Source organism: Typopeltis vanoorti, chromosome 3, assembly GCF_054136105.1.
Source record: "Typopeltis vanoorti isolate ZY-2024b chromosome 3, IOZ_Tvanoo_1.0, whole genome shotgun sequence".
NCBI classification, from domain to species: domain Eukaryota; kingdom Metazoa; phylum Arthropoda; class Arachnida; order Uropygi; family Thelyphonidae; genus Typopeltis; species Typopeltis vanoorti.
Window position 1 is genome coordinate 100,606,382 of NC_143551.1, and position 21,359 is coordinate 100,627,740.

A 21,359-nucleotide genomic window follows, 5' to 3' on the forward strand; every position below is an offset into this window, starting at 1 on the left:
TGTGTGTGTGTGGAGAGAGAGAGAGAGAGAGAGAATTTGTACATCAGTTTAACCAACATAATGTAATCTATAATCTTATTGTTATGCATGCTCTTTAGTGCTCTTTGTGTCTTCATGGCGCAAATCATTGCCATGACTTATTCGCAAAGATTGCTCAATGACATATTCCAAGAAACTGTCTTGATTAATCAACTTTTTTCATAGTTATTTCCAAAATAATCACTAAAGGCCTGGATTTTTCATTGTGTGTGTGTGTGTGTGTGTGTGTGTGTGTGTGTGTGTGTGTGTGTGTGTGTGTGTGTGTGTGTGTGTGTGTGTGTGTGTGTGTGTGTGTGTGTGTGTGTGTGTGTGTGTGTGGAGAGAGAGAGAGAGAGAGAATTTGTACATCAGTTTAACCAACATAATGTAATCTATAATCTTATTGTTATGCATGCTCTTTAGTGCTCTTTGTGTCTTCATGGCGCAAATCATTGCCATGACTTATTCGCAAAGATTGCTCAATGACATATTCCAAGAAACTGTCTTGATTAATCAACTTTTTTCATAGTTATTTCCAAAATAATCACTAAAGGCCTGGATTTTTCATTGTGTGTGTGTGTGTGTGTGTGTGTGTGTGTGTGTGTGTGTGTGTGTGTGTGTGTGTGTGTGTGTGTGTGTGTGTGTGTGTGTGTGTGTGTGTGTGTGGAGAGAGAGAGAGAGAGAGAATTTGTACATCAGTTTAACCAACATAATGTAATCTATAATCTTATTGTTATGCATGCTCTTTAGTGCTCTTTGTGTCTTCATGGCGCAAATCATTGCCATGACTTATTCGCAAAGATTGCTCAATGACATATTCCAAGAAACTGTCTTGATTAATCAACTTTTTTCATAGTTATTTCCAAAATAATCACTAAAGGCCTGGATTTTTCATTGTGTGTGTGTGTGTGTGTGTGTGTGTGTGTGTGTGTGTGTGTGTGTGTGTGTGTGTGTGTGTGTGTGTGTGTGTGGAGAGAGAATTTGTACATCAATTTGTACATAGTATAACAACTTTGTTTATTTTTAATAGAGCAGTTTAATGTAGAGTTCACAAAGATACAAAACAACAATTTGTTTTCAGGATTAGTACATTGAGCAATTACATACTCGTTTTATCTTATTTGTGTTAATCCAGCTTCCATTCTAAAATAATTAAATGCTGCAATAATGAAAATTATTAGTGGCCATTGCTTGGCAAGTATTATTTGAATGTAATAATGATTTCGGTTTCTTAAGAAATAAACATTAAAATATGTTTTAGCTTAAGCGGATAAGGGTATTTTACTGATGGAAACAGGAAATTCTTCAAAGACACTGAGAGGTTACAGTATTTCCTGAAGTCATTGATTAGTTATTTTAATGAGGAGAAATCATAATCGCGTTTGAGTGTACAGATCGCTTTCTTTCACTTAGACGCAATTCTAATGGCCTGTTATTAATGAACGTTGGGTTCAATCGGTCACGCAGTTAAGAGAGCCGAGTGGTGCGATGAGTGGATGTACTTAGAGAACAACTAATGATCCAGTAAAGCGGATTCAAGGAACTGCCGCATGTCTGTTTGAATAACGTAACGAACGGAGAGATGATTCGCTGTCACTTCGCTGCGCTCTTTCCGCAGCGCGTGAGTTGCCAGATACAGTAAGAGAAAACGCATGGCGCTACACGGTAATCGTCACCTAACGATCTCAGAATATGTTCTTATTTGACGCGAAACACTCACAAGGGAAAACAGAATACGCACACACAAAAAAAAAAGATGCTTAATTAGTATCACTTACATGTTTACGTGTGCATTGCTGTGTCAGAGGACCAATCCACGCACTGTTACAAATTCTCAAAAAGTGTGTCTGATCCCTTCATCCATTTAGATGAAGGGTCAGACAACTTTTCTTTTCTTTTTTTGGATCAGTGCACAGTAAAAGGCAGCCTATTATTCGATGCTTTTAATGTCTTGAAACTCTGTCTAAATATATCGGCAGAAACGAAAGACGAATACGTAAGGATCGGCACTCAGTAAGACGAATTTTGAACGGGTAGCCACAATCGTCGGCCAAGAGAGATCACAAAAAAGCTGTCTTTCAAATGATAGTCTGTCTGTTGTAGATTCAAATACCCAACTTGGGGAAGTTCACCAACTATTGTTGTTAATAAAGCACGCGCAAGTCGTTATTTTCTGCTTCGGCATTGATTTTTGCAGTAAGAAACCAACGGGAGGCTTCGTCAGTTTTTAAAGTGAGGAAGATTCATTCGATAAAGGGAATTTAGGAATCAAAATATTCAGTGAATTAGAAAGAGGAGTAACATAAATCACGAAGAAAGTAAACAACAGAATATCTAGAGTCATGCCGTTTTTCAAGTACTATTTGTTATCGTTATGATGGATTTTTTTCTCTATAATTTTTTTGTATGTAAAATTGCAAAGTTACAAAAGATAGGCATCACAGAGTAAAGGCCAGTTGCGGTCTACCTTGAATTAAGAATTCCCTTGGTACAAATTGGTGTACAGTGCTCATGTTGTAACCCGATTAATTCTGAAAGAGCAATGCAAGGCGATCGATATCGACTGGGAGGTCAAAACAGCCTGCAGTGGGTCGAATGTGGCTCGTATCAGAAGAATTAAAAAGCAGTGACTTCTCTGAGCAGTAAAAAAGAAGCATCCATTTGTATTTCCATATCATTCAGCCATTGAAAAATGACTTAAAAAGAAATGACGAGGCCTTACATTTTCAACTATAACTTTAAAGTTCAGCTACACTTACAAAGTTATTCTACGTCAATTTCCTAACCACCCTAAGGAGTTCGGATATTTCTATGAAGAAGATACATTGACGATATGTTGGTAATAGCTTTTGACCTTAATCAATCGAACGAACTCTACTCGATAACACGAATATTTTCAGTCTAATGTACTTCGAATATAATCACCGGAAGCGGACAAAGGCGTTTTTTAAGAAAATCCTTTGAATTTATCATATTATTGTGTATGTGCGCACACATATTTCTACGACTTTTTTCTTTCTTGGACTGGATGGGAAATCATTACGTCATTGTTCTCTTGAGTATATCTAAGAATGCAGCAATTTTAAAACAATCATTTGAAAATCCACGGATTTCTTTTTCATTCCATTTGTCTTCACTTATACTACGGTTTGAACGTTTTTTTTTGTTGTTTTTTTTCGTGAACTGTTCATAAATAATACTGAGGCAGCTAAGATCACCAGGCTATGTCTATCAACTCAGAGTGACGTATCAGAGAGAGAGAGAGAGAGATGCCATTCCGAGGATTTTAAGTCACGTTAAAGCATCAGTAAAATGCATAGTTGCTGAGAAAAAAATCCAAACTTTTAACTACTGTATATTAAGAAATGACATATTTTTGTTACTTAAATTTATTTTTCTTATATTTAATATTTGTTAATTATTCAAACATATAAGTTTGTTTATTGCAGTAAGATATAAATAAACATTATGTTTGTTTATCTTACTACAATCTAGAATATCAAAACATTGTACATTTGCTTACAGGGTGCACGTAAGCAGAGAAATATTAATACAAATATTAATATCGGACATGAGTTATTTCTGTTATTTTAATTCTTCTTTAACTTAATTATTTTATATCATTGACATAGCCTCGTTCTGCACCTATTCAGGAATTCGAGTTTGGAAAACAAATATGAATGCTATTTTTTTTTCAGAATGTTTAAAAATGAACGTCAAATTTCCTCAAAAATATGAAATCGTAGAAATAAAATATAAACAATCTGATTATTAGCTGTGTTTTTAACACTTTTTAAAAAAATTAAGAGAAAGAGATCATGTGATGGTTAGTAAAACTCATTGATATCGATAATCAGTTTAATCTTACTGTCATTTCGTATATTAATTATTGTTTTCCACTTAGGATAAGAGTATACGTTTCATTGAGCAAGCAAGAAAGAATATGAGTCCTATTAGACAAGGAAATGAAAGTTATTGGGGGGGGGGGGACGGATTAACTAGTGAAGAAAATTTAACTTACTGAATTAATATAATCTGGATTTGTGCATCAGACTAGAAGGTATATCAGATTAGAAGGCAAAAATTCACGTTGAACTTAGTAAGAAATATACATTAAATTTTCGCAACACAGACGACGTATATATTTAATTTGCTCGATAAGTTATACTACTGCTAACGGTGAATGTGAAAGGCACTTTGGATCTTCACATTTCCTCTTATTGCGCCGTGTCTATAATCTCTTCAATCGTTACATACGTTCGAAAAAGTAAGAATAACGGCTCCTTATATGTAAACATAATCCTCGAATTCCAATTGTTTCCAAATTACATAATTCAATCTACCACTTTGCATAAAATAAAAAGTAATAAGTAACTATTCATTTATAGAATGGATGTAGATATTTAGTAAATGAACATGTATAAAGAGGTCAGAGATAATCGAAAACATCACTAATAAAAAAATAATAATAATTCATCATGCCTTTTAAATAGTTCAATTCTAAGGAAACTCAGCACATAAGAAAAGCATACTTATATTGCTATAATATTTTTCCAAAAAAAAAAATAGGCAACTAACATTTGCACAACTGAAACTACGCGCGCGCGCGCGCGTGTGTGTGTGTGTGTGTGTGTGTGTTGTTCCGGCAAAGTGCATCAAGCTCCGTGTAATTCATTATTCTAGTACGAATATTTATTTGCTTATTTGTGTATTAGAATGATGTATACTCTTTAAAAAAAGGAATTTAATAACCCTAAAAGGAGGGTTTATATTCCCAATTCCTTTAAAGTTTTATGCGAAGTAGCAAATCTGTAAATCGGCTGAGATTTGAAAATACACTTTTCTTTATTGATATTAGGTTTTATTTTGTATAAGAAGATTATTATGACAAGTTGCTCAATATTTTGCATATCTCTAAAAAAATTGTTTGATGAAACAGATGGTTTTAAAACAGTCTTTTAATAGACATTTTAATACAATGATATAAATGAAAGGACAGGAAAGGAAGATGTGAAAAACTGTTATGTATGGCAGTAGTCACAATTCTCCGATTTTGACAGAACAGAACATAACATACTGATTTCTTTCTATTATTCAGTTTTCTTCAACAAGCCCGACTATGGTTTTGTTATGATCGGTATTCGTTTAATTCAGATGCACGTATGGCTGCAGAAAGCGTTTCGGAAATCCAACTGATGTTAAAGAGCATTGCTTGGCCTCTTAGGCTGTCGAGATTTTCCATTGAAACCAGCAATGACATTTATGTGGGAAAGGAGTTATGAATAGCCTTTTGCACTGTAATTGTAATGCATGTTCCCGGACAGACTAGGCGGGAGTGAGAAGTAGGCTGCATCTCGCTCACTACAGCGGCTTATAAGTCAGATGTATTCAGCCTGAGTGGCAACGCAGCTGCATATATTAAGTTTTAACGTTTACCGAAGAGTTCCTATACGTTGCAAAAAAATTAAATCAACAAATTCAACATGTTATGATGCTAATCATAAGATTCAGAATACTTGCTTTTCTACTATAACCTGAAATGTGTTTTGCAATCTTACATATGAAGAATTCACTAATAGACGGAGCTAATCTCGAGAATGCCTTCTATCGCTCAAGATTCTTTTATACCCACCCCACTTCCTTTTTTTTTTACTTCATCGGTGATTAATTTTTTTTCTGCTCATTAATTGCCACTATATCATTTAGAGATACTTTTGAACTATGGCGTCTATCAAGGAACTGTGAGCATGGTTTCCCATGTAATTGCCTCATCCTAAGACTAGTAACTGCTAAAATAATATTCACACGATAATAGTTGCTTCTTTTGTATGTGTTTCTTAAAATATACTTTATAAATTTAAAATAGTACGTACCATCTTTATATAAGTTAAAAATTTTAATAATCACAAAATTGTCTTCTGTAGTAATATAATCATAATAATAATATAAAGGCATATCACAAAACAATAGTTTATATAAACGTTGTGCTCTTTTAAACAATTTCTGAAAATACATTTCACAAAACACATTCAAAAGAAACCATTACCGATTTCTTTTTTTAAGTATAATCATATAAATATTATACTCGTATTTATATCCAGTACCGGTCTGAGTATAGCATGAGGCGGGTGTAACGGTCACCACACTCATAGTGGGTCGCTATTTAATTCATTGTTATAATGTCATTGTTTTCAAGTGTATCAGTTAAAATAATCAGAATATTTTGATGAGAATAAATTGCCATCCAGTGTCGGGTCCCGATGTAAGGACATACAGACAAAACGACCTTATGTGCGTAGGACATTAATAGTAGTACTGCAAATGAGTAGGTAGACGTTTAAAATGAGATAAAAAAAACATAAATCAGACTACAGAGAGAAAAAAAGTCCTCTTTTGAGGGTGGTAACTCCGAATGCATCACAGTTTGAATAACTGTGATGCATTCGGATTAGATTTGAAAGTGCGATAATATGTGTATTATCGCACTTTCAAATGAGTGAGGAATCGCACGATCGTAGAAAGAGAGAAAGAAAGCTAAACAAAAATTCATGTATTGTTACATGTATATGAGATGCATACAATAAGATTCCTTTTAAGTACACTTACATATTACTAAATTCCTTTGTCGTAATTACCATAGACGGTCATTTGAGCAGAAGGCTAGTCATGATATAGCGTCCAATTGATACTCGGCAGTATATAAATGAGCCCCTTCTCCCCCCCCCCCCTTAAGATAGCTTAGGTGAACTTCCTTGTAACTTGTCTTGATTACTGCGGAGGGTTCTGAGAGTGTGAATCAAGGAAAATTGGGGGATGCAGTTAATGTAAACGCATGCGGGAGCTTGGCAGTGGCTATTTTGACGGGTGTATGCCTTTTGGCCATACGGAGAGACGAGCTTCCGTGCCGCGTGGTCATGTGTCATAAGTTTGGGTTCCGCCGAAAAAAGCTGTTACGGAAAATCTTGACAGCTAATGACGGACGCAGGTGGCGCGGAGGTTAATCTTTGTGTAACCTGGTTACAGGGTTGTCAAAAATTAGACAGGAAAGATAAGATATTTTTGGGGTGGATAAGAAAAAAAATAAAAACAAGACTTCTGGGCTGACTGTAAAGATAAAGGTCTGCACTACGGACAGATTTACAAAAGTTAACGCAGTCGTAAATTTTTCATATTCCTACTGCGTTTCATGGCGGCCAAATAGTGTGTCATTAGTGGCTTGGTAGTATGTAGCCATTAAAATCACAAGAAGGCCAGAGTCAAAAATTAAGAGCTGCTATGCTTCGATATTTTACTTTTGAAAGAATGCTTTTAAAAATATACTATAGCATACCAATATGTGTAGAATCGACGGCCTAATCGAAGAAGTGGGTAGTTTTAGGTTCGAATCCCGCTCCAGACTGGACGTTTCTGAATGTCTTTAGGTGGTAGATGATTATCATCGGCTAAACCAGCTTAAAAAGTTCCATGTTTGGTTTGTAGAGTGGAATTCTCCGATTATTTAATCATTATACCACCCAAGGCGCTAATGTACGATGAGTTTACAACATTTCGTGGTGGGATTTACATAAGAAATAAATAAAAATAGTACCCCGGAATAGTTAAAAATAATTGCCTGCCTTGGTGGAGTCTTCATCAATATCCACTGCACCGTCATCTTGTAGATCTTCGTTAGATTATGATACACTGAATACAAAATGTTATAAGCTGCAGCTCATATTTCACCAGAAGAATAAATTTACGTTCTTACGAATATTTGTATCATTTAAAACTATGCTAGTAGTTCGAATCCTAGCATAAAGAATCACGTTCATGTTTCATTATGTGTCTGACGTTTTCATTGCCTAGTATTTGCATAATTAGAAAAAAAAATCAGCGACATTCATGTAATGTTATGGCAAGGTAATATACACATAAATCAAGAGTCGTTTCAAATCTTTACTCATTTAAAAAATAATCTCAAAGTAAAGAGTTTTTGGTTAATTTGTATAACAATGTACTCTCGTATAGTAACCTCTTTGAAAAATTGCGATTTTGACGTTATTATTGTGCATACGGCTAAATGTTTTCTCAAAAAGTACTAACCGTTTTGTTTGTTGTTCTTTGTACATATTTTGTTCTTTTGTTTCTTATTGTTCTTTCTTGTTTTTATGCTGCATATGTTTGCGGATTTACTAACTCTTCCAAGAGTAATGTTAAATTATTTAAATTACTATTTAAATGATTGAAATAGCAGCGTTTGTTACTGATTATTAATCATGTGTATATAAAATGTCTGTATGCACAGTATATTGTGGAGCCCTACCCCGAATAACTTTCAGTACCTTTAGAGCAGTGGGCCTTAACATTTTTAGTGATCGGCAACCCCTTGAATCTAAACATCAGTTCTCGCACCTCCTTGAAAAATGTGTTTCTATTTCTTTATTTAGGAAATTATACCTATTGCAAGATAATTTATTTATTGAAAAATAAACACATACATTTACATACAAAACAATATCTCAATTTTTAATGGCTATGTTGTTGTTGTTGTTTATTCATAATAATACTTTTGAAGCTCCTTTTTTGAAAGAGCCACACGTAAGTCATCACTTGCCTTTAAGCGATTTCTGGCTTTTGTTTTTATGTGCAAAAGTGATGAAAATCCCATTTCATACAGGTGGCAAATGGTAAAAGTGTCTGTAATGCTGCTTTTGCCAGCTGTGGATAAGGTTCTAACTGTGTACACCAGAATTGTTCTAAGTCCAGTTTTTCAAATTCTATTTGAATACGTACATTGGCTCGTATTTCAATAAGATCGTCTTTTATTAAATAGCTGTCGTCCATCGAATCTGGGTCAAAATTTAGAAACTTCTCTCGTACCCCCCGGGGTGCACACATTTAATCACAAATTAAGTGCACACCCCAGGTTAAGAACCACTGCTTTAGAGGATGATGCCAATGTTCAGATATCCCCAACTTGTGGCTCTTTCAGCGTTTCCATCGATCTCTTCCCAAAAAAGTATCCCCCCCCCCACCCCCCCCCCCCCCCACCCCCCCCCCCCCCCACCCCCCCCCCCCCCCACCCCCCCCCCCCCCCACCCCCCCCCCCCCCCACCCCCCCCCCCCCCCACCCCCCCCCCCCCCCACCCCCCCCCCCCCCCACCCCCCCCCCCCCCCACCCCCCCCCCCCCCCACCCCCCCCCCCCCCCACCCCCCCCCCCCCCCACCCCCCCCCCCCCCCACCCCCCCCCCCCCCCACCCCCCCCCCCCCCCACCCCCCCCCCCCCCCACCCCCCCCCCCCCCCACCCCCCCCCCCCCCCACCCCCCCCCCCCCCCACCCCCCCCCCCCCCCACCCCCCCCCCCCCCCACCCCCCCCCCCCCCCACCCCCCCCCCCCCCCACCCCCCCCCCCCCCCACCCCCCCCCCCCCCCACCCCCCCCCCCCCCCACCCCCCCCCCCCCCCACCCCCCCCCCCCCCCACCCCCCCCCCCCCCCACCCCCCCCCCCCCCCACCCCCCCCATTCCGTAATAGCTTTATAATATGACCACTGACATGACGCAGCCGCTTTTGATGATAATCCCAAAGGGAAGGGGGGGGGGGAGTGTGGGATCTCAAGATATGACGGTAACATGGTTGTTTGCTCCGTTGACCAGAATGTGACCGAACCTTGACATCAGGTGGTAATACTTCGAATATCGGAACAAATCACTTTACTGGGTCATTATTAAGACCATTAACGTATTTCCTAACTATTCCTTTCATCGCCCCTTAATTATTCCGCCTTTCTTGTATCTTCGGGGTATATAAAGAGGGGAGGGGATCAATAATAATAACAGATTAGAATTTAGAACCAGGTCTAGCACGGTCCGAGTTTTGCAGCAAACAATCTACCCCCCCCCCCCCTTTCATTGTGCCCTTATAACCTAGAATTACAACATCATAAGTCACTGTCTAAGGCAGTCAGGGACTGTGTCTCAAGCCAGCTGGTAACCCCGGAGGTGGGGGATGTGGAACAAGCACAGCGTCACGACACTTCCCGGCGGAAGCAAAGCGACGGAAATGAAGGGAGAGAGAATTACACAGATGATTTGTGATTAGTGGAGGAGGGGGAAACAGTATTCTGAAAGGAAGTTTATAATTAATAGGAACCCCCCCCCCCGTCATCTCGGCTTCGGACCAGTGTGGCTCCAATTTGTGCTGACACGCGAACTCGTTGATGAGACTGAGGCCAACGGTTGAATAAGTTCAACGGACAAACAAATAACATGCTTTACTTGGTATCGCAATGATTAGGACACTTCTAAAGATATTCATTTCAGTTTCTTACAGATATTTTATAAATATTAAAACTCCAGTAAGATGGATTATTAAAATTCTTTAAGTTCTATTCGCAAAATAATGCTAAGCACTGACAAAGCCGAAGTGTGAGAACATAATCTAATCAAACAAGTACAAATGAAAACGAGTTGAAAGAACTCGTGACTTATGACAGAGGGGAATGGGTGGGAGACTGTTTCTTAGTTGTATTTTTGAAATAAAATCGTTTTTGTGCTTACTTTCAGGACAAGCTGGCGTTAATCAACTCGGAGGAGTCTTCGTTAACGGCAGACCACTACCTGACTATGTCCGTCGACGAATAGTGGAACTGGCCTTGATGGGGGTGAGACCATGTGATATCTCCAGGCAACTTCTGGTGTCTCACGGATGCGTCTCGAAAATACTGACAAGATTCTACGAGACTGGATCCATCAAACCAGGATCTATTGGAGGCAGCAAGCCCAAGGTAACTATTGAGTGATTACTTAAACTTTTCCTATGCGATCTGCTATTTGTTGCAGTCAGCAGTGCCGTAACGAGAGCGTAGCGAAAGGGGCGCCCGCCACGGGCGCAACTAGGTTTGGGGCGCAAAACGTAAAAAATGTAAAAAATAGAAATAAATAAATAGACATAAAAGTCCGCTATTTTATATTGTATTTTTAAATTTCGGCAATACACCGCTTTAGGCACACAAATTCTGCAACATACTGCAACTCATTTTGATAGGGTTAATAGTAGATATTTAACATATTGCATTTAGTAAAATTTAACTTGTTATATTTAAATTTTTCAAAATTTTTGTCATTTTTGGGTTAGGGGGACGCAAGTTAGAAACTTGCCACAGGCGTTTCATACCCTCGTTACTGTACTGCAGTCAAGGATGTGCATCTCTTGTTTTTAAAACCAAAGTGTTACAGCAATTTGTACAAAAATAGAATTGGGGATTCATGTCATAACTTTTAAAAGAGTATGGAACTTTAAATTCAGCAACCAACCGAGCTTTTACTTTACTAAAGAGTTGTTATTTGCGTACCGATGAGGATTATACAAAGGTTTCGAAATGCTCATCTGTATTATACGACTCTGTTTAAACCATAATGTGAAACAAAATCCCTCTAAAACAAGAAAAGTACTTCGCAAAGTGTGATGAAATAACAGCACTGTGTGAAGTTTTTATTTTTATTTATTTATTTAGAAAACATTGACTTTGGTTTCATTTTGATACGAACTGCCTCACTTTGGTCAGAGATGATGGTTACATTACTTTCTGTTTAAAATGCATTGTTCCACCAAGAACGAAATCTTTTTATGCTTTATTATTCTAATTTTTTAATATTACATATTACAGTATACCACAGAACCTTCAAATATTTGAACTTGAGTTAATCTGAGATTTACAATTTGAGTAAAGGCAAGAGGTGGGGGAGTTAGTTGATTATTTAGATTGTGCAAAAAAGCGACTAACATGATCTCGTCAGTTTATTTAGTTTGAGATGGGAGAATATCACGGATTCCAGGAAGACACTCAAGTGAAGGTGGCGAAGCTTTAATGCGGAAGAACTGCCTACAAATCAAATCGACAAACTCACCTTCAGTTGAAAAGCATGCTAATGTCTTCTGGCACTATGAGGGAGAATCGAATCCTGGTCTTTCCAATGAAATTAGAGCATGTTCTTGTTCTTTGTTTGTAAGCAGATGTAAGATGCTGAAATTCAAATTTCAGCATCTTACAGCACACACATCGAAAATTTAACTAGAACATGCAGATTTGATCATCGTAGACACGCTCCGAGAATAAATGAGAACAATGAGTTCGATATCATTCATATCACGCACACTCTTATGTTGGCTGTAACCATGAACCTGTTTCACGACATACAGTTGATTTTCTGATAGACCAAGTGACTGAATTATAAACTCATGAGATAAGAGAATAAATTTCAAGAGAATGGAGTAAAAGATTAGGTGGGTGACCGACAAGATTATTTACTTTCTCGTACATACTTATCGAACCGGAAAGCAGAATAATTCCATGCGGATAACGTACATGAATACTGTTTGCAATAAAATAGTATACGGATAGTTTTCTGTCTCGAGAGAGCAAAGGAAGTCATTGTTGGTTGCACATCATTAGTTAATAAGTGAAATATTTCTTAATAAAAATATTTCACCTCACTGGTCAGGCAGCTAATTTTCTCCAGAACAGTATATCTTCCAAGAGCCTTGCAGCTATACAACCATGTAGCCTCGGTGATCACGGCTAAAGAAAATAAGAAACTACACACCGTCTTTCTGTGATCATACATCAACGGACGACATCTGTCCGGCTACATAAATGCCGAAATTAAATCCCATCCTCGGAGGCTACAACAAACGTCTTGTACTCGCAACCATTCCAGAGGTAATTTACATAGTGGATATGTAAATTATCCCTGGAATGGTTGCGAAAGTTAATTTACCTTTCGCAACTATTCCGATAATATTGGATTATGGATTATTTGAAATTAATGTTCAAGCTAAGTTAAAGCATTATGTCTGTTAATTGCATGTGTTCGACAAGTTTCTCTGTCCTGCAGAGAGCAACCCCCCCCCCCAACACTGTACAAGACCAGCTGACTCACCTTTACATTGAAAACCCTTATACAAGTCCCTTGCGTCGTAGCCCGGATTTGAACCAGATATTTCCAAATGAAATGAAATGCACGTGAAGCATAAAGGCATCGATAATTTACGAGATTCTGAATGAGGTTGAATTTTATTATTTGGGTGTTGTGATATAATTTGTCTCTTGCAAATGTATACTATTTCAAGTTTTCCTCTTATACTCCTTTCAGCGGCACTTCCCTTAATTTTCTTTCCGTTGATGCTTTCTTACAGCAAGTAGCCACTCCCCATGTTGTACGAAAGATCCTCCGTTACAAGCAAGAAAATCCTTCGATTTTCGCATGGGAGATACGAGACTTGTTAAGGAATCAGAGAGTATGCGATGAACAGTCGATCCCCAGCGTTTCCTCAATCAACAGGATACTTCGTAACAGCGGCCACCTCGTCAATGACGATCCGGTACCATCAGGCAGTGAGTATTATTTCTTTGGTAGATCCTAAATTATTTTTCTTGACCGTATTTTAACGCAAGCCAAGTGTAATGACTCTAATTCTCTATTTACTTCCATATTCGGCTCAAGATGTATCCATAAATGAATCATGAATCCATGATGATGTCTCCATATCCAGAACAATGTATCCATAAACCCATTGAAATCTATAATCAGCGAATACAAGCACCAACACGCCCTCTGAATTTTAAAGCAATTAACTCTAAAAAAATGCTATGCTTTGCTATCTGCAGCGATGCTATCAGTCTTCCTAATGAACATGTGAAACTCCATTTAATGAGTTCGAACTTTTTTTTTCCTTGTGACATGACTGTAAGTCATCGATTTAAACAGTTGTATTTCCGCTCCACTATTATAAAAAAAAATAATAAAATAAAAAAAAAGTGGCGTCCTGTTTAACATTCTGTAGCTGTTCCCTTCCACCATCTTAGACAATGCCTACACCAGGTGTCGCAGACAGTGCAGCCGAACTGGTTTTGTGAGCCTCGTTTGGCCGTTTGACCGTGACAATTATATGTAAATTAAGGAATCGCTTTAAAAAAAAAAAAAATGGCATTCTTCCCCCAAGGACACAAAGAAGAGGAGGTTGAATATTTGGGAATTATTACCGGAAAGTGGTAGTTACCATAGTAACATATCCTCTGGATATATTTCTTAATGACGACTATCACTACACAGAAAGTCAGCCCGTAATCAGTGCTTAATATCCCTGACAGCTAAAGGCGGGGATTTAATTAATAACCACTCGACCTACAGCTAAGTCAGAGGAACACACACAGAGTTTAGTTGGAGATAACGTTATTTGATCAAAGCGAAAGCGAACAGAATTTGTGACGATTTCAATAAAATGTTTTTTTTCTGCATTCTGACTGATATCATGACAAAATAATAAGTTCCATAGGGGAAATAATGATTTAGAGATTAAAGCTACAACAGGATGAATAACACCAAGTGAAACGTAGTTTGTTTTCTTCTTAGAATTCTTCACCTTTTTAATGAGAGGATACTAATTTCAGCCAAGGAAGACTACATTGAGAACATCTGTGTGTTGAACAGAACATCCGTTTTTACGATTTCGTTATTTGCAATAAGCCTATTTAATGACTATAACACACAAGTGATGCGTCATTGAAAGTTGCAGTCACCGTTTTGAACTTCAGCCAAAGATAACTGCAGATACAAACAACACGACAATGCTTATTATTTAACGCCAGCTAAAATAAGACATAACGAGGAATCGATGGAGAACTGTTAATCAAGAAATCATTAATTGGCTATTCTCGCTTTTGTTCGCTGATCTTTACTTTCTTTAATACAAAGAAAAGGAAGAACAGTTCCTTAAACTACGCAAATAATAAATGGTTTTTTTGTTTGTTTTTTTTACATTGCAGAAGGTTATAAAATTGATTACGTCTCAGTAACACCGTTCTTAAAACTCTCGGTTATTCAGATAACAGGACAGAGAAATGAATGTTAAAGAACTACACGAATATTTCGAGAACATATAGTATAATTCATGACAAATTACATGTTAATTCATCATGAATAGAGCACCACACACAATATCATTCCAAGATTTGAAAGATGACAAAGTCCATCGAGGAGTTTCAGGGCTAGATAGGTTTCTATGAAACGTATTTCTCCAGCTGGAAAATTATTTCTGCAAATCGCAATCTAAGGATTTTTGGTTGATATTTGGTTGATGGTTATCTATTGTGGGTCATAGATTTAGCTGAAAACGAAGCGGGGGAGGAATAATAATGAGAAACGAAGCAGAAGAAGTCAAGTCACTATCGCATTTATAATGATTTCCTTTTATTTACGCTATCTCTAGATAAAGTATTCTGATAGGAGATTCCTTAAGAATGAAGCAGTGCTTATTTTAAATTATATTATCGAGAAGAATTTCATGGTGGTGCTGTTTCAGCATCTTGTAATAATAAGAACAGACATCGTTTAGGACACGCATATTTCCTTTGCATTGTGATTAAAAGCCTGAAACATGAAAATGCGTCACATCAACGATGCAGCAACACTATTTTTCTCCCGGCACACAATATTCTGTGGAATGTAAGGCATAAACCTTAAATTGTAACTTCACACTTGGCCTGGCTCCAGTGGAGTCAAGGACATTTAGGTGCACAATATTATGGATACTGACTGCGGACCTTCTATAGTAAGATTCCAATGGATTCATATCACTTCATTTTGAAAGGGACACTATCTAAACACGAATATGCTGCAAAAATTTTAACTTCTTCTTCTCTCTCTCTCTCTCTCTCTCTCTCTTCCTTCATCGCTCATGTTCACGTTCACAACTATCAATTTACATTTATTCCAAAATTTTCTGTCACTCTCTTTTGTAAGGTAATACAAATATGATAACCTTAAATTAATTCAAGACAAGGCAAAATTAAATAAGACGAAAGTAATTCAAAACTAATAAGATAATACAAAAATAATGCAAAAATAAACTAAAATTTACTAAAAGAGTGAAACGTGAATGCATTTTTGATTCGTTTTATCAATAAAATCTCCATACTGCTGTCCATTTTCTTATGGAATTTTAACTGCTCTTCGTCTGTTTTTGCAATCTGTGAACCAAGTTTACAAGAGGTGTCACTTCAAGTCAAATCAATGCCAACCGGCACTAGCACACCGGTGAAACTTTCATTCTTCTGTTTCAGCTAGGGTGCGTTTGTCACCAATTAATGCAAATGTTGGCTCGACAGATTTCATTGTTCAAACTCTGTTTAACGCTTTTTCTTGCAATGTCGTCATATTTAATTTTATGTTCTATCAAGAATATATTAAGCATATACCCCACGCGTAATATTTATTTCAAAAAATCTTCAACGCGTATAAAATAACTTAACGAAAGAAAAAATGTTCAAAGATGAATGGAATCTCTTGTAGGCTTTACTTGTAGGCACAGTTAATCCAAAGAGATGTAAACACCTACGAGGAGTTCTATATAAAGATTTTCTTATTCACACTTTTCACCTATTAAATTCTCTTCAAGGATAATACATTCCTCTTATAACTCTGTCAGCTATAGACCATTTCACTTGACACGAAAACAGATTGTTAAGAAATTAAATGGCGCGTTTCTACCAAACTCATAACTTTCTTTTCTCTCTTTTTGCAGATCATCACCACCACCAGTCTCAGCTACCGGAGAGCCAACTGTCCCTTCCTCCTTTGCCTTATTTCCCATCTCCTTATCTCTTTCCTGCCTCGTCTCTCCAACCAGCTGTCACAGCCACCGACTGCACTAGGTCCCTACATCTTCCCGGCAATCCTAACCCATCCACCATTGAAGCGGTAGCAGCTTCATCTACGGCTACTGTAACAGCAATAAACACCGGATGTCATCCGGTCATCAGCAGAGTCACTGCATCCACTTCCTCGAATTGCGTACATTACAAAACAAAAGAAGACGTTACGACACGCAATCTGGACACCAAAGTAAAGCTAAGCAATCCTTACTCTATCGATGAGATTCTTAAACCAAAGTCCGAAGGGTCACTTTCGAAGAGGACGAAGCACCAGCGTTCGATGTCGGAAGATGACGAAGAGATAACCCTGAATGTCACATCAGATGTCTCTGGTAAGAATTTTACCACAATCAATTCTATATTAAGCTTGAATGTGAAATTTCTAACATACAGAAAAACGAGGCTGTTTTTTTTTTTTTTTTTTTATAAGCTACAATGATGACTAAAGGTAATTAAAAAAGGAAAAAAATGTGCACTTTTCATGCTCCGAAATACTTTTCGGATTGATTTTTTTTATCGCTTGGAAATGTTCCCAAAAGGCAAAACAACTTGAAAAGCGGTACTATAGAGATATTACAATTTACTACAATTTATAAGGTACTACAGAGATAATTTCAAAGAATCGGAACACTTGCATATCAGACAATTGAAGACTTTACCACTAGAAGGGGGGGGGGAGCTCCAATTTTATCAATTTTTAGAAATTAAAAAATATTCCAAAAAAAAATTTACGCTGTTACTTGAAACGTTTTGTCAACGTATACAACACAGTTTTATGAAAATTACAATGAAATATTTACAAGAAATCATGAACGTTGTAGGTTGCAAGTACTTGAATCATTCTAACTCTGTTCTGGCTTATTGGAGCTGCCTCCTTATTACCCCAATCTATTCAGCAATTTTTTACATACAGTCAGTGCAATCTATAACTCAATTTTCGACCAAAAATTGAGCTGCCTAATTGTTTCCCCCCCCCCCAGAATGTCTTCAATTGTTACATTGGCTCTGAGATTTTTACTTCGGTGCGTTACCTTCAAAATTTAATCAGCTCAGGGATGACTTTTTCTTTAAGGCAGCGTGCTATCACTAAATAAAGACATTTTAGCAAGAAATATTTAATTCGTTGTGACATTATATAGCTTAGTTTTAATCAATACTACTCAAACAACATCCGTCTTGCAGTAACGTATTGCAGGAATTAAAAGTTGCAAAGCATGAGATATTCTTAAAAATGCGTAATATCTGCTGCTACTTGTTTTGTCAGTAGAAAGTTTAGAAAAAAATCAATTCATATATTTGACGTTTTATTTGTATTAATTATTATTCAGTAAAGATCTACGAATTATATAGCAGATTAAACATTAATTAATGGGGGGAGAATGGCACACTTTCTATAATTATTACCCACCCCCTCCCAAAATATGGAGTTATTTGAACTCAATATTTGTTCGTTCGATTGATGACTGGCATTCAATATATATAATATGTACACATGCTATTTATATCAAACTATATAAAAATAATTTACAAAAATGCAAACTATTTTTATATACTTTTTAACATTGTATATATTGAAGGACTGTGGATGACAATCACCCTCAATCCTAGAAACATTCTTCAGCAGTCCAGATGTAGACCGCCATTTCGTGATCCCTGTACCAAGACACAAAGTTTAGGGAAGATACCGTTCCAGATATTAGAACATTATCCTATGCTAAATGGGACCTCTATTTTGCTATATCGCGAAGCAATTCAATCGCCGCGATAAGCATTTTCTCCATCTTTTCTTGACAGTATTTAGCAGTCAAGTAAAAAACTGAAATTCGCCCTAGACATTAACAACAGGACGATTCGACTTTGAAAAAAAACCGAGTTAGATCAGCAGTGACGACAATGCTTACACCGATTTTAATAACCTACCTCACTACATGCGAAATTATAAAATTAGTGAGAAGAACATATCAAAAAAAAAAAAAAAAAAGCTTCTCTTCCCTCGTAAACAACATTCAACTCGCTTCTCGCGAGATTATTGCCACCGACCCTATCATTAGCTGACCTTCAAACAACCTTATCTCCCTTCCAACACCTTACCACCCGAAACACATCTTAGCAGCTGAGATTATCGTCAAGAACACCTTCTTCCCCCCCCCTCTCTCTCTTCCACTCCCTAAAAAAAATGTTCAAGGTTTTTCGTGTCACAGTACGTGTCCGTGGCAAATACGGAGCACACTGTCGGCAGGTGTTCCTCGAGCCACGCCAATGTCGCAGTAAGTCCAGTTCTGCGACTAAACTTCATCCATTGGTTTTCTCGGTTTATTTGAAGTGGAAATAATGAGCTGCGAACGAAATCGTATTCTTCTGTGGGCGCACGAGATAAGTGAGAATGCAGATGCCACAACAGCTGTCACATGTCGCTTACCTCTCAGGATGATAACTATCCCCGGCGGGTGCTAACAAGTGATCATTGATTATGGAAGCAAAAGGAGGTGCGCTTAAACCGGAAAACTGTAAACATTGTTTAATTATCAAGATGCCAAGTAACTCCAATCGATAGTTACCATGGTGATATTAATCATGTCCAAAATGAATTCGATAAGAGCCTGCCCATTTCCTTTTATTCTGAATTGTAATTTTGATCTTCGCTTCTCGAAGATGACGCAATACCGCGGATTAGAAATTTATTTGGCTTTGTTATATACTGAAATTTCCGTTGCTCCCGGTGAAGCTTAAACTACGAATTTATTTATAAATATTAGCTCACTTCTCATTATGAATACAATACGACTCGACACGGCAGGAAACTGGTTCGTAACAGCTTTTCGTTGCAAAACTGTTATTATGTGAGGCAAAAAGGTAAATTTATCACACAAAATAATGAAAAAAAGATGCATTATTTAAAAATGCTTGCAACCTTTCTCCCAGTTTATTGCAGTTGTTACTTTTTTTTTTGTATGTCGCATGAATATGCTTACAACTTCTTCGATTAATCATTTTTTTAGAGTCTCCAACACTGTAGAATATTCACTTTCTTAAAGCACTTCTTATGCAGTTCTCCAACAAACAGATGTGAAATGCACAGATTGCGTTGTACCATTATGTTGTGACTAATGTTTTCCTTATTTTTCCTTGCAGAGAAAGCATCCACAACAAAGGCCAGAAGAACAGATTCAACTGATCGCCCGACCGCCTCGTCTGAAGTCAGCAAAGCTTTCCATTCGCAACCGTTCATGTTCACCGCTTCTCCAACGTCTCCTTTTGACTGCTGGACCACCTCCCCGTCTTCAGGACTGTCGGCTTTCTCGCTTCCAAGACTGATGCCGGTACCCGGGATGGTGACTTTTCCTTGTCCATATTTTGGCACTCCGACTCTTCCGCAAGTAGGGATGACCACTGCAGCTGGTCAGGCAACTTTTTATTCGGCAGTCTACAGCAACGGCAGGAAGGACTTGGCATTCGCCCCAAAGTGAAGTTATTCAAATTTAAACCTGTTAAAAGAGAAATTATGTACAATTAACTCTGCAGACGAAACTGAAGAGAGCTGCTTCAAGATGTTTGGATTAACAATGATGCCAAAAGAGCCCGGTCATTAAAATATCCACCCTTCTGACTTCCAAACGGATATGTGACACCCTTTGGAAAATCCCGTGTAGTCAGCTGGAATTTGCAGAGCTAGGCCTAACCTCGCTTAGCTGGTAGTTTAGTGCTTGGTTTATTTACAACTGAACCAACCACAGGACTCGTTGGAAAGGTGCAAATAGCGTGATGTTAGCCCACCACTTACCGCAATGCTATCTGTCAGCTAATCATGAACAGGATTCATATCCTTCATACGTTCATGGCAACAAAGACGTCATAAACTGAATAGTGTTCTTGTGTGTTTCCTTATTATCTGATCCGGTGCAGGAATGAAGCGGAAATCACTCACAGAAATAAATACTTTAAAAAGATTTCGAGGAGGATTGTATAGTCATTTGAATACAATATCTGAATATAAATAAAATATACGTACCAGTGAGATGCTAAAGTTAGGATAACGTGAGTGTTCCAACAAATACTAAAAGAGACTCGATATTGTTGAGCAGCAAATTGAATGTGCAGAGCTTTCTTGAGTTACTATACAAAAAGCAGTAAAATAATTTTCGTTCGGTACTTTTGCTCACAGTGAACTGATAAGCATCGTTTAACGCTGAACGAATTCAGTAGTTAATTTCAATTAAACTTCATTCGCATGACCATGTCTGTAAAAATGTAAAAATGCTAAACGAAGTAACGAAATAAATTTCATGTCTCATACGAAGCGGGTTCTTGCATTATCTCATAAGCTAGGAATAAAAAAAAATATGAGCGAGCACTTTTTTTTTCAAAAAATTCAAAGAGATTAATGCTATTTAAAACCACCGATCCAGAAAAGGTTTCAATTCATTTTCTTTGGACTTAGAATATGAATTCAAGATTATTCTTGAATTCTAAGTCAGGATTCGAGAAAAACTGATAGACGACTACTGTTATTTACGTTACCCGTCTTAAGAAAAAAAAAAAAAAACCTCTACAATCTCAATGATTGACATCTGCCTGTCATTGACAATTCTACAATTGTTAATGACCGCAGTCTCTTTGTGTACAAGGTATATCTGTTAAAAAGATAATA

The 21,359-nt window shown here is 37.5% G+C and overlaps 1 protein-coding gene across 1 annotated transcript in view; it reads left to right on the top strand.

Annotated features, from left to right (window-relative positions):
• Positions 1–20,628, top strand: part of LOC150108423 (uncharacterized) — a 104,527-nt gene extending 83,899 nt beyond the window's left edge. Inside the window, exons 2-5 of the mRNA XM_090390463.1 lie at positions 10,563–10,783; positions 13,195–13,393; positions 16,582–17,043; positions 19,844–20,628. Of these exons, the coding sequence (XP_090246589.1) occupies positions 10,563–10,783; positions 13,195–13,393; positions 16,582–17,043; positions 19,844–20,178 (1,217 nt within the window). The 3' untranslated portion in view covers positions 20,179–20,628. The remainder of the gene's footprint in view (positions 1–10,562; positions 10,784–13,194; positions 13,394–16,581; positions 17,044–19,843) is intronic.
• The last annotated feature ends 731 nt before the right edge of the window (positions 20,629–21,359 follow it).